The following is a 14,034-nucleotide window of genomic DNA, read 5'->3' as shown; positions in this document are numbered from 1 at the left end:
GTCACTTTTTACTTATGTAAAAAAAAATAAAAAAATAGTAACAGCATAGAAGGTAATGGTAGATGACTGTTAGGGTCTCCCCCCAAATGCAGAATTCTATTAATATCTTCCTTAGCGAGCCGCGTTAACCCCTGTAATGCTTTCTATAGAGTAAGCATAGGGGACACTGGGGGATGTGGAACCAAGGGGGCAGTGGGCCAAAAGAGTTCGGGATCTACTGCTTTAAACAGAAATAAGAGCCAGTGGGTTCTTCCTTTTTTAAAGTATCGTTTCAGCGGGGACAGCAGTCCGGATTTCCAAAAAGCGGCGCTTTTTTGCGTCTGAGCAAAGAAGAGAGAGAGGGGGGAAAAGAGAGAGAGATTGATTTGTGGCTGCGCAAAGGGGGGAGGAGCCCAGGAGTAAAAGTAGGAAGGACGAAGGGAGGGGAAAGGAAAGTTAATAGAAGGAAAGGCGGGTGGGAGAGAAAGAGAAAGAAAGAGGGAAGGAAGGGGGGAAGAGAAGTGGAAAGGAGGGAGACCGAGGCGGGGGAGAAGCGTCTGGAGAGTTGCTCCGAAGTTTGGGGGGCCGCGGGGGTGGGCGCGCGTCCCAGGAGGCGGAGGCCAGCCCGGGCTGGGAGCCGCGCCGCGGCCCGGGGGCGGTAGGCGGACCGCGGCTCCTAGGATGTGGAAAGGGGACGGCGGCGCAGGGGGAGGAGACCCGCACGGCTAGGGCAGCGCGCAGGGGGAGGGGAGCAGGCCGGAGGCGGGCGAGGGGGGCCGCGATCCCGCGTGCCGCGAACATGGCCTCCTTCCCCGCGGGCCCCGCCGAGCCCCCCAGCCGGGGAGGGCGGCGCGCCCCCGCCGCCAGAGGAGAGCAGAGGCAGGAGGAGGAGGACGAAGGCGCTGCCGAGGAGGCGCGCTAACTTCTGCCAACTTCGGCGCCCGCCCCGTCGCCGCAGGCTCCTCCCGGCCGAGAGCCAGAGGACGGCGGCGGAGCAGGAGGAGGAGGATCGGGTTTGGCGACGGCTGCTGCGTCCTCTCCAAGCGCGGGGCTGGCCTCCGCCGCGCCCGATCCTCCGCGCTCGCCCGCTTCTCGGCGGAGCAGGTCTCGTGCGGGTGCGAGGCGCTGCTGCAGGCGGGCGACCCCGGCCGGCTGGGCCGCTTCCTGGGCTCGCTGCCGCCCGACGCCGAGACGCCGTGCGACTCGCCCGCCTCCCTCCCACGGCACACCAGGCAACGTCTCGTGGCACAGTAGTGTGCCGCGGAACACCGGTTGGGAAACACTGGTCTAGGAGGCACCTGCATTACTGAGTTTCTGAGAGTGCTGCTTATAAATGGGGACAACAGCTTACTAAGAAGGTGCTTCTGGGCTGGGACTAAATACTGTAAACATTTCATTGAGATATTGCCAATGGGACATTGGCAATGGTTTTTGTATTTTTGTTTAACTTAGTGGATTTTCCTGAAAGGGAAAATCTGACTAAATGGCCATTTGCTATTCATGTATTGCACAAACCAGAAGCACAAGATTGGGTAATCCAGAACACTGTACAAAATGCAGTTTTGAGCTTTCCCTGCACATTTGTGCCAGGTTAATGTAAACAAGAAAGTTGAAAGGGAATGTACACTGTAGCTGGTGTAGATTTAACACATGTAGTTACAGGACAGTTCAAGCAAGCTGATTTCTTATTCCATGGGCTCTTGTAAGCCACCACTTATTTCATCAGATCATCTGTACACAACAGCTGACTTTATCAGGTGATCATCTGGTGATGTACACTATTGCCTATAAGAACTTACTGCAGTTAACCAGTTTCAATGCTACTGTAGTTTGCTTGCTTCTGATCTAGTGGCTTCTTGGGGGTAGAGAAGTTCTAATGCAAGCAGGCAAGACCTCAAGCAATATTATGTACAGTGGATTGCAGAACTGAAGGGGTTGGATGCTTGTGCAGTAAAACTAAGACATGCAGTCTCACAGGTCAATGGTGTGTTCAGGTGAACACTCAAAAAGTGCAGATGGCACAAGCAAGCCCTATCTCCAGCACGCTCATTCTACCCCTTCTCAGTTCTCAGCCTTCACCTTGTGTTGCACAAGGAAGTCTTCAGGGAAGTCGTAGATTGTGCACAGAAGTCTATTTGCATTCAGTGCAATTTGACTAGACACTGTGTGTGTGTGTGTGTGTGTGTGTGTGTGTGTGTGTGGTGTACACAAGGATGTTAGTGGCAAAGCTTGCCACTTATTTTTCACTTTCAGTGCCTGCATGTTCAGGCAAATGCCAGAACGAGCCTACAGAGATTTGTAATTCTTTACACGACATGTCCTTTCAAGAACTACCAGTTCCTTGTACTTAGGCAGGAGGGGTGAAGTCAGTGGGAGGGAGAAAGAACCATAATAATCAGGGACATTGATTCCAGTGATGAAAGGCAAATCCAAGCCATTCATTTAAAGCACAAAACTTCTCCCTTGCAGGCCCTTGAGTACAGAGTAAACGGTCTGCGTTCAAACATGAGTTTAACGTCTAGTTCACACACACACACACACGCACAGCTCAGACGCCTAGGTAGTTTGTCTACTGAGTGTGTTTTTGAAAGAGTGTAATAGGAATTTTGTGGTCTTGGATATATGGTGGTGTTCGTGGGTGTGCCAACCAAGCACATACATAGATCAGCACAGGAAGGCCAACCTGGAACCATTTTGATTCCTAAACTGACCAAATCTTTTCTCTGCAAGGTCAAAATGGAAAAGCTTCCCCATTGTCTTTTCCTTCACAAATCCTGTCTGTGTTTGAATAGGGTGTGAGCCTGTGACCTGGCCCAGGAACTAAGTATTTATCATTACAAAAGACTGGCCAGGCTACCCAGGAAATCCAATCAAGTAACCTGCCAGACAGGAGATAAACAAGGACAAGAGAAAAACAACATTTAAATTTATGTGATGTAGGTATGAGATATCTGAGCGGTGGTCTTAGTTTACACCCCTTCTGTGATGTATCTATGATGTTTCTGGGGTGGTCTTGATCTACAGGGTGGCAATTTCTAAAGTCTATAAGGCCTTGCACACCATTTTTCTGGGTCCTCCTCCTTTCCTGGGTGTGAGGGGAGCACCCTGTTGCAACAGATCAATAAAGATCAAGCTTACTAGCTGCTTTGCTTCTCAATATTCTCTGGTTGGCCTCTGTTATTTTCTCCTACCAATAGGGAACCTATGTAAGGACTCTATATGGGCTCTTGGATACCCCATAAGGGAAAAGGGCAATTTTTGTTTACAACAAGAGAAAATGGCTTTAGAAGATAATTCATGATTTTGCAGTGAAAAGGGCTAGAAAAGAAAGTTTTAATGTATGTTTGTTTTTTTAAAAATGCCTAGGACTATTAGCAAGCTTCATAAGACTCTCTCTCAGGCTTCGTATTATTCATTTTAATTCCGAAGTTACCCTAAATAATTCATGATATTCTAGGTGTGGCGCATGCTACAAATGAGCCGCGATCAGGCTGTCGCAGGAGAACAACAAGGCGAGCACTCCACGAGCTACGCTGACAGATCATCCACCACCTTCCGCCTCCTTTAACTACTTTTGAACGCTTTGAGCCTTCACGTGTCCCAGGCGAAACCACACACACAGAGAGAGCAGCCGCTTTTTCCATTCTCCGCCGCCGCCTCCTCCCCCTCCTGCGATTGGTTGCTTCCCTCTCCTCACGCGGCCTCCATTCGCTCGTCCTACGGTCAGCCGCTGCCCGCGATTGGCTGCAGACCTTGAAGCTCTCCTCTCCCGCCCGCGCTTTCCACTCGAGCCCTTTTGCGCAACCTCTTCCCGAGTTAGTTGGTTCTCTCTTCGAGGAGGCGGGCTGAAGAGAATAGGAGAAACCCGTTCGGCCGCGGCGCAGGCGCAGGCGCCTCTCCTTAATCCCGCCCCTGCCTGTAGCCCCCGCGCGCAGAAGCCGCCTCGGTCGCCGCCGGTCACGCGCAGCCCTTGAGTGGTGCGAGGGAGGAAGGGCGGAAGAAGGGCGCGCGCTTCCGTCGAAGGGCGCACAATATATAAAGGGTCTCGCGAGGCGCAGGTGGACCATGTCGGTTTCCCCAGTGAAGAGGCAGAAGATGGAGTCGGCCTTGGAGCAGCTCAAGCAGCACACCACGGTGGTGGCCGACACAGGGGACTTCCACGGTGAGAAGGGAGGAGGGGGCGGCGGCGGCTGAGCCAGCGGGGTCTCCCGGCTGCTTCAGCAGCTTCCATGCCGCGGAGGAGCCGGGTGCGCGGCGGTGGCCGTCGGTCCCGCGCAGACGCGCCGGGTCTCGCTCTGCTTCTTTGGCAACTGGGTGGAAGAGTTCCGCCTCGGGTGCTGGGAAACCGGCTAATGGCGTCGAGCGGGAAGGGGAGACGCAGCTGAAGCAAATTGGATTAACGAGGCTTTCTTGGCCAAGCCGGCGGCGCTGCTTCCGTGGGGAGGAGGCAACAACGCCGGGCCGCGGCTGCTGCTCAAAGGGTCGTGGAAAGGGCATAGGTTCAGCTGCCGCATCCCTTTTGGGTTCGCGTCCCTGAGTGAAATCCAGCAAAGTGGCGCCCTCCCTCCCATAGTCTGCCGCTTGACTTCGATCATTTGTTTAGGAGCATATTAGTTCGGTGGTTGCTGCCATAGCTGCCTAACTCGAGACGGCAGAGTCAAAGTTAGTGGCGGGGTGGTGGTGCGCGTGCTTAGATTTATTTCGGTTCTTGCAAACTTCATGCACATCAGAAATGGACTCGCTCACGGAAGGCTTGCACTTGCGTTTAGTAGGTGCTGTTGCAGCTTTCAGGTCGTTGGAAGCAGGCAATCCATAGACCCAGTTTAGCTCTTGAGCGTGGAGGAAGCAGTTGTTGAGCCAAGATCTTCATTTAATTTCTGCTAAACTGAATTATGTCGAAGAGCAATGCAGTATAAATAAAATATTTTTAAAAGTAGCCAAAGCTAGCAACATAGTAAAAGAGCTAATGATTTCAGTAGGACTACTGTTAAGAACGACTTGCTTGGATATAATCCTTTCTCCTGTAGTGGCGACACGCTGGGCCACAGTTTAATAATTACCGGTACTTCCCTTTTTCGGGGAACACTCATAGTCAAGGTACACTGGGCACCAGCTCCAAGTCTAAAAGTTAAAGCCTGTTGCTTGAATTGAATCATGAAGTCAATGAATTGTAGGTAGTACTAGGATGCTGTGATGCAGGTTCTTGGCCCAGCACTCACTATGACCTTCTGCAAATCCCAACTCAGTTCTTGCCTGTTGTAATGAAGTATGCTGTTCATTAACAGAAAATATAGTTTCTGATAAAAATTGCTTCCGTAATAAGTTTTTTAATGAAGTTAATCTGAATGCATCCATGCATCCTATAACTGAAGGCAGAGTTGTATGCATTCCACCACTTGGCTGTATAGAAATTAGAACTGTTTGCCAAATGCAACATTTCTTGATTCAGAATTTAAATTGCTTAAATGCAGCCTTGCCTTTTTTATAGCAAGTAAGCACAGCCCAAAATAAAAGCTCTGCTAAACAGACAAGGTGTATTTTGTAACTAGTCTTATGAAAGACATTGAAATATTCTGCTACTGAACAGGTTACTGCATCCTTCTAATGATTACTGAGTTGGCAAATGCAGAAGGGAGAAAATCCTGAAAATTATGAATAAGAAATTTTGGGACAGGAGATTCTCTGTGGTTAAAGTTTCATTATAACGAATAAGAAACATTTCACAATGTATTTTCAAATTTGAAGCATTATGGAAAGGGAAGGAAGTGGCTTAAGGTGCAGAAACAAAACTAGACCTGCATTGCTACTGAATATGTATAGTGTCAGGGATATTGAAATTAGCCTTGTCAAATAACTCACTTCCAAAATGGGCAGAATTGTGTGTAGCCTCTTTCTGGTGAGGGTACCGTAACTTATTTGTCAATCACAGAAAACTAATTTTGTGCTTGAGGGCTGCGGTGTTCATCCAGTAAATGTTGCACAACATAGCTAAGAATGTCACAAAGGTTGATGGACATATTGCATTATTGTGATGCCTCTTGTGCAACTTTGGCGAGAAAACTGGCATGTCCTTAGGGTAATTTGGAGATGATTATCAGTACAAAGGCATTTCAGATTACAATGACTATCCTTCAGTTACACCCAGCTGTAGTTTCACATGTGAAACACATCCTTCTAGTAAGTGTGTTGTTGCCTTCAGATTTTCAAAATGGTTTCACCAGTTTAAGGAGCAGCTGCATACAGAGCATGTTACGGTTATCCACCCTTGATCTTACCAGCATGTGGCCATGGCTGGTGCATCAGTCAAAAGTTGGTAAAAGGTTGCTGGCTTTGGGGGGCACTTGGGTCTCCATCAACGATGGTTCTACAAGCACCGCGAGACTATGCATCTACTTTTTTTAGGGGAGTGCAACCCCATCCAGTCTGCCTGTTTCCTGCACCTGGAAGCCACCCAGCCATGGAATCTTTGTCTTGTAAGGATTCAGCTTCTAGTTATTGGCCCCCATCTAGCCAGGTATCAGTTCAGGACTTGTACATTCTTACCCGACGTGAGAGAAGAAGGGGGTGTCTTCAAAGTTGTGCTTTACATACTCTAGGAGACCCTTCAAACTTCACATAGTTCCCTACTTTATTCATTAAAAGTAAACACTTGAGCTAGTATTTAGGAAATCTATAGACCATTTTTCTGTATACCGTTCCTTTGACATAGATGAACAACAATAAGAGGGTTGGGTAGAAGGTAAACTGTGATCCAGTAATGGACCAGTGGCAAAGTTTTAGCTGGGTTTCTTGTACTGTATAGATCTTTCTTTTGTAAACAGGTTGTAAGAATACACTCCTGCTTTATACATTCAAAATATTGTGGTAGACCACAGGGATTCAATTACTATGTAGTGGTTTCACTGGCTTGGTTTACATGTCATGCTGTGTCACATCATGGCTCAGGCCAAGTACATGAGTGTGTTGGATCCTGGAGAGGAACTTACAGCCACTTCACTCCTCTGGTCCTTTTTGCTGCTGGGTCAAGCTGTCCAAAGTTTGGCTTAGTGCAGTGGCTCATTTTGTGACTGGTGCTCCCAGCACATTCTCCAAATTCACAATGTGCCCACTAGTCCAAAAAATGTGGGTGACCTCTGACTTAGTGTGATGTAAATCAGATCATTAACTGCACAAGACTGAAGTTGTTCCATATCTAAACTATAAGACCCTTCTGCTTTAAAATGGATTAGCCCTTCAAAAAATCAAAGTTCAACTGTGCTTTGTTAATCTTGGGTGTTGTGCTGCATAACTATTGTCTGAAGTAAAACTGAAATGCTACAAAGAGGTATGAATAGTGGGTGGAAGATTGTTTACTTTAGCTTGCAATGAGTAAGCATTTTTGTTCCTTGATCTAAGGAGTCGGAACAAGCATTTAGATTCTAAATTCACATGTCTGAGGGATTACACACTATAAAGTGCATACTAATATGCAGTATAAGCCAGAATTCTGGATTTGTGAGTGATAAAATATTACAGAAAAGGGGAAATGGCATGCAGTATTTAGGTTGGGGAAGAGGAGATGAAGGAAGTAATATTTCCTCATGCTTCAAAAATAAGGAAGTTCATACATTGAGTAGTTTGCATAACTTAACTTCTTCATTGTTCCTTAATTTTGATTCTCAAGGATGTTCATATCCAAATGCTTGGGAGAAAAATATCTAAGCACTAGCCCATCTGCTTTCTCTATGTTCTGAACAAATGGTGATTATTAACAAAATTGTGCTAAAACTAATAATTCCATAGATGCCACTTGGGAAGAACAGACCTAACCAAGAACTGTAGGTAATGACACACATCAGATATACTGGCTGCATCTCTTATGTAAGTTAACTGGTCCTTGCTAGGGGGAGACAAGATGGTAGGGAAACAGTATAAACCTTCATTTTCTGTCCTTACGTTGGTTCCTATGTGGCGAATATGAAGTTTGTTATACCTGTTTTTGCATGAGTTCTGTGGGCAGGTAAGGTAAAAAGGATGGTTAAGTCCAGTCAAAGGCAACTATGGGGTGCAGGGCTCATCTCGCTTTCGAGCCAAGAGAGCCAGCGTTTGCCCACAGACAGCTTTCCGGGTCATGTGGCCAGCATGACTAAACAGCTACTGGTGCACGGAGGACCGTGACAGAAGCCAGAGTGCACAGAAATGCCATTCACCTTCCTGTTACAGTGGTACCTATTTATCTCCTTGCACTGGTGTGCTTTTGAACTGCTAGGCTGTCAGGAGCCGGGACAGAGCAACGGGAGCTCATCCCGTCACAGGTATTCGAACTGCCAACCTTCCAATCAGCAAGCCCAAGAGGCTCAGTGGTTTAGACCACAGCACCACCTGCTCCCTGTGGGCAGGACCACAAAAGGGATGGAGCAACAGAACCTTGTCCATTCCTCTTCCCTCTTTGTCCATTCTGTGCCCTTGACACACATCTCACTATTGTCCTTGATATTGTCATAACCTATGCTAGCAGGGCTTTCCCTCTGCCTGGTGCAAGTATCTACACCAAAGTGAATTATTTACACCAGCTCAGCTGGGACATAGGGAGATGCACAACACCCTAACTTATCCTGGCTGGTATATTTGGGAGTCAGGGTTTTGCCTTTAGACTGGTATACCAAACTGTCCTGAACAAGGCATAGAATTTGAAGTCATGCTATGTTTTTCGTATGGAGAAACATTCTGGCATATGATGCCCTACCTGCAGTCTAAAAGTGGTACAGCTCATGTTTGCCATTTGAGAACTAGGCTTCCAATTCTTAGTCACTGTGTGGTTCAGTCACACTTTGTACAGCAATCTGACTAATTGATTCCCAAATTTGGCATCTGCTTAATTGTTATTAACAAGATTATGCTTCTGGAATAGCAAATTAGCTAAGTTTACTCCACCCTATCCCATCTTTAAAATAAATTATTTTCATGCTAGCCAACCAAGGTTTTTTTTTCTTTTTGCTTTTGTCTCCCATAGCTATTGAGGAGTATAAGCCTCTGGATGCTACCACCAACCCTTCCTTGATACTTGCTGCAGCTCAGATGCCATCCTACCAGCAACTGGTGGAAGATGCTATTGCATATGGGAGGAAACTTGGTGGGTAAGTCCATTAGTATTTTGTCAAAGGGAACATGGTGGGTGAGTGTATTCATATTCAGACTTGGCAGCTATGACCCCTCATGATGATACCATTGTGTATTTTCTTCTGGCCCTCCTGTATTGTCATTTAACAGCATATCATCTCCCTCCAAGAAAAGGTTATGGCTATCAGAAACCAAGACCAAACCATAGTGCAAACAATTAGCCATTCCCAATGGAGCTGTGGCCAATTTTTGGGGGGACATTATCATCACATAATCATTCTTTTTCCTGGATATTCATTATTCTCTCTTGTGATTATTTATTTCCAGGTCAGAAGATGACCAAGTTAAAAATGCTTGTGACAAGCTTTTTATATTGTTTGGGGCAGAAATACTGAAGAGGATACCTGGCCGTGTGTCCACAGAAGTAGATGCAAGGTGTGTGTCTCCTGAATTGCCTTCTAGGTCTCTGCCTTAAAATAAAGGAACCTGGCTGCTAAGGCCCTCTTGTGTAATCAATCTTGGCATAATTCCTTGTTGGGACAAGTGGGAGGAGGGCCTTCTCGGTAATCATGCCTAAGCTCTGGAGTTCTTGCTCATGCCTTCACCACCACTATGATCTTCTGCCGTGTGGTGAAGATCTTGGAGGTGTTTTTTAAAGAAAGGCCTTTGTGAATAAGATGCTTGCCAGCCCTGTCCTAAGCTGTTTGTTATTTATGTTGGTGGTGTTATTTATGCTATTGCTTTTATAGAATATGTGTTTAATTTTTTGTTTTGCTTTTATTATGCTAGCCACTTTATTTTTAGGAAAGGGAGGGTGTAATTTAATACATACATACATACATACATACATACATACATACATGAATTAGTAGAAAGGTGCCTGCACACCATATTGCCATGAGTACACACATTGGAAAGATGTGCTCCTAACAGGGGTATAAACAACAAAATAGACATTGCCACATAAGGGAAAGTACTGACTTGACAAATTATTCTGCTCAATACTTTTGTGTTAAAAGTTCTGTTTAGCTGGACAGAGGAAATCCCAGAAAATTCAAAGAGGCACCATTTTTTCTTTTTCCAAAATAACCAAACTTTTAACAAGAACTCAGTCACAAGTCCAGTTATGCACTAAGGTCTCCCCTCCACATAAATGCAAACCAATAGATCTGTAACACTTCAAGCTTAAACACATTAATGCCAAATGATTTTCTACCTACTGAGCTACTACCCATGATTAATGGAGAAATACTATACAGTAAACTAAAAAAAAAGAGGAAAAAGAAGATGAATGCTTGCACATTTAAAAAAAAATTCTTTGGTTTAAAGGTTGTCTTTTGACAAGGAAGGCATGGTGAAGAAGGCCAGACACTTCATAGATCTTTATAAAGAAGCAGGAATTAGTAAAGATCGCATTCTCATCAAGCTGTCATCAACATGGGAGGGCATTCAGGCTGCCAAGTAAGTTTGTACCTTATGCGTTAATGTAGTATAGATGCAATATAATCTAATACTAAGCAGTCACCTCTTATTTTCAGGTGCCTGCTCCTATCCAGACTGAAACACCTGTAATTCAGTTTGTGATATGAAACTAGATTTTCAGAGCTGGAGGTTGTTTTTTTGTGGGGTAAATACTGACAAATCAAAAATTTCTAAAAGTTAGTAATCTGAAAATGTATATATGTAGTAAATTGTTTATTCCTTTTTTCCAGCAGTATCATTATAGTTGGTGGGGGGAGCAGTTCTGTTCTAAGGCTGTCTCTTTTAACAGGGTTCTTGAAGAGCAGCATGGGATCCACTGCAACTTGACCTTGCTGTTTTCCTTTGCTCAGGCTGTTGCCTGTGCAGAAGCAGGAGTCACCCTCATTTCTCCTTTTGTTGGGCGTATTCTGGATTGGCATGTAGCAAATACAGGCAAGAAGACATACGAGCCATCAGAAGACCCAGGTAATTGATTGACTGTGACAAACATATTAAGATTTTAACACACTCAAGCCCAAACGCTTAGTTTTTTAAGAGGAAGGGTTTTTTTTTAAGAGTTGAGGTCTGAGAGCTTCTTCAAGGTTAAGTAATTTTGCATAGTATTCTTTTTTTAAAAAAAAACAACTCCATATTCTTTTATAGGTGTGAAAAGTGTCACTAAAATCTACCATTACTACAAAAAGTTTGGCTATAAAACTATTGTGATGGGAGCTTCATTTCGAAACACTGGAGAAATCAAAGCACTGACTGGTTGTGACTTTCTCACCATTTCACCAAAGCTTCTGGGAGAGCTCAGTAAAGATAGCAGCAAGCTAACCCCGGTGCTCAGTGTCAAAGATGGTAGGTTGTCTTCTTTTATATATTGTGTGTGATAGTCTTGCAAATTATTTTACTAAGGATGATTAACTAGGGCGACAATCCAACAGTTGTTCATTATAATGTCCTTCGTGTGTTTTAAGGGTTGACTTCTACATAACAGGATAAATCAATTAAGGTATTCCTTATCACCGTATATATCTTTGAAGCATTTTAAGGGGCTGTGGCTCCATGTAGAATCCGGCATCAGAGGGATTGTAATCTAACAGACCCCAGAGCTGACATGGAGAATGTGGGGGTTTTTTTGGTAATCTTTTATTCTAAACTTTCTCTTGTTGAACAAGTGTATTCTCTGGATAAGATCAGATGGGAGTTGGAGTAAATATATCTAAAGGCTCTGGCCTTGTGTGTAACTATTAGAGAAGCACTGTTGTCAGCTCATCTTTTTGATAATCAAATATCCGAAATAGTTTTTAGATCAGCATGTTTGCTCTTGTACTTAGGTTGCTGAACCTACTGTGGAGCTTAAAGCACAGCACAGATATTATTATTTTCTATATTGTACTTCATCTGAGGATCACAGGGTAGTTTGCAATATAAAAACACAAAAATACATACCATAAACTCTGTACAGCTGGTTGATTTCTGTAAGAGTTCAGAATAAACATTTGCTGTGGGCGCTGTGCAAAGTTGAGCAGCAGCAATTGCTGTCTTAGCATTTAGTGATAGGATGATTTTGTGAAAAGGACTCCGCACCCATTAAGAGCTGTTCTATCCAAATAGCCTGCTAGATTTCTAAGATTCAATAGCTTTATGTATTCTTCATTTCAGCTCAGGCATCTGACCTGGAGAAGATCCATCTGGATGAGAAGACATTCCGTTGGCTCCATAATGAGGACCAAATGGCTGTGGAGAAGTTGTCTGATGGAATCAGAAAGTTTGCTGCTGATGCAGTTAAATTGGAGCAGATGATAAAGGTAACATTATTTAAGAGGGTTTTATCTTATAGTCTGCTATACATTAGGTCATATAAGGATGTGGCTTATTTGCAGCTTCTGTTTGTTTCATTTCTAACTGTTCACCAATGGAGAAGATTAAGACATGTTAATTCCATAAGACTAACTGGATATTTGAGATTAACATTATTGTTTAGAACTGTCAATATCCATATAGAATACTGAATTTAAACAGTGCTTTGCTTTCTCTTGCCTTTAGGAAATTTTTAAATAAGCAGATTAGGTTTTTATTATATAAAGCAGTGTAAAATGTTCATAAAATCAGTATTAAATTGACAAGATCTATTAAACCCTAATCCATACTGTTTTTCAATTATACAAGTTGAAAACTGACACATGTGAAACTATTTTCTGGATATTTCATATGATTTGCCTCCTGTTAAATGCTTGATTTTTTTTCTTCTTCTTTTAGGAACGAATGTTCAATGCTGCAAACGGAAAGTAGGCATGCCAAACTTATTGGAAGCTGAATGGCTGTACAAGCTGCATATGAATGGATTTTCTGTATTCCAGGCTTTTTATATGATTTTGCAAACTTAACATATTCTCAGTGTTGTTTGACACTTTTGTATATCAAAATGGATACTGCTGTGGGGGGAGTTGCAGATGACTAAAGGACCAATTGACTGGAAGGGTTTCCCTTCAAAATGATGGTGGTAGTGGTAATAATAAAAATATTGTGGTACAACAATGCTTTCACTTATTTGTACTAAGTAATAGGTATGATGTTTCATTCCTACTTCATAGAAAGGATGTGAATATTGTCTACACTTACCGTAATGCCGGAAGTGTGTTGAAGAATTATCATCAAAATAGCTGAAGACTTTATGGATGGGGTGCATAGCACTAAGCAAGATGTTTGTTTCCTTACATACAATTATGATTACTAACCTAGCTGTACCAAATGAACTTGAATAAGCATCTGACCAAACAATGATTAAGGATCTCCAATTATGGTTTGAATTGAGACTTGCAAACTGCAATTGCAATCATGATTTGATGTGAGTTTGGTCTCTTAGGAATGCAGCACTTAGTGTAAACTTCATGTTTGGAAATTCAAATGGTGGCTTGGTATGGTGCCAGAATATTGTATGACTAGAAATCTGCCCTGTGGTCCTATACAAGGTTTACAATACCTAAGCCAGCCTAAACAGTTAAATTAAAATTGATTTCACAAAAAACATGGCCAAGCTGCTACTAGCAACTAAGAAGAGCATTTGTCTAATCATTTTGTGAAACAGCTATATTACGTGTTACTTCAAACCAGCCTTTGCCAATTTGAAGCCTTCTAGATGTTGCCTATTACAATTCTGATCAGCTACAGCCAAAAGTCCTTACGCTACAAACTTTTAAGAGGGTGAAATTATATTTATTGAGTCCAACTTCAACAGCTTCTCTTTCTTCTGTGGTCATAAAAAAATGGACTTGTACAATCATGGGTGGTACAAAAAAACTAAATAAAATTATCTTTAAAAGCATTAAGTGAACCAACCAGCACACATACCACAGCCCCAATACTAAATGCCTTTCCATTCAATTGTTGTATTTCCACTTTATAGAATCTTCATGGTCTTGGTCTTTGCCTTACAAAAAAAAAGTTGAGTTGACATCTAGAATAATTTTTGTAGCTTACTGAACTGAA

At 43.7% G+C, this 14,034-nt stretch overlaps 1 protein-coding gene across 1 annotated transcript; it reads left to right on the top strand.

Annotated features, from left to right (window-relative positions):
- The first annotated feature begins 3,960 nt into the window (after window positions 1-3,960).
- Window positions 3,961-13,972, top strand: TALDO1 (transaldolase 1). Its single transcript, XM_028735060.2, has 8 exons — window positions 3,961-4,141; window positions 8,972-9,095; window positions 9,406-9,513; window positions 10,408-10,539; window positions 10,850-11,025; window positions 11,203-11,400; window positions 12,208-12,353; window positions 12,805-13,972. Exons 1-8 carry the CDS (start codon window positions 4,045-4,047, stop codon window positions 12,835-12,837), a joined length of 1,014 nt encoding a protein of 337 aa, XP_028590893.1. The 5' UTR covers window positions 3,961-4,044; the 3' UTR covers window positions 12,838-13,972.
- The last annotated feature ends 62 nt before the right edge of the window (window positions 13,973-14,034 follow it).

Source organism: Podarcis muralis, chromosome 1 (genome assembly GCF_964188315.1).
Source record: "Podarcis muralis chromosome 1, rPodMur119.hap1.1, whole genome shotgun sequence".
NCBI classification, from domain to species: Eukaryota; Metazoa; Chordata; class Lepidosauria; order Squamata; family Lacertidae; genus Podarcis; species Podarcis muralis.
This window is presented reverse-complemented; position numbering and strand designations above follow the sequence as displayed.

Bases quoted from the DNA above. Each gene is read 5' to 3' on its own strand.
- TALDO1 (XM_028735060.2), top strand. From the start codon at position 4,045: ATGTCGGTTTCCCCAGTGAAGAGGCAGAAGATGGAGTCGGCCTTGGAG. The intron at 4,142-8,971 runs GTGAGAAGGGAG...TGTCTCCCATAG, and splicing joins CGACACAGGGGACTTCCACG to CTATTGAGGAGTATAAGCCT. The intron at 11,401-12,207 runs GTAGGTTGTCTT...TCTTCATTTCAG, and splicing joins GGTGCTCAGTGTCAAAGATG to CTCAGGCATCTGACCTGGAG.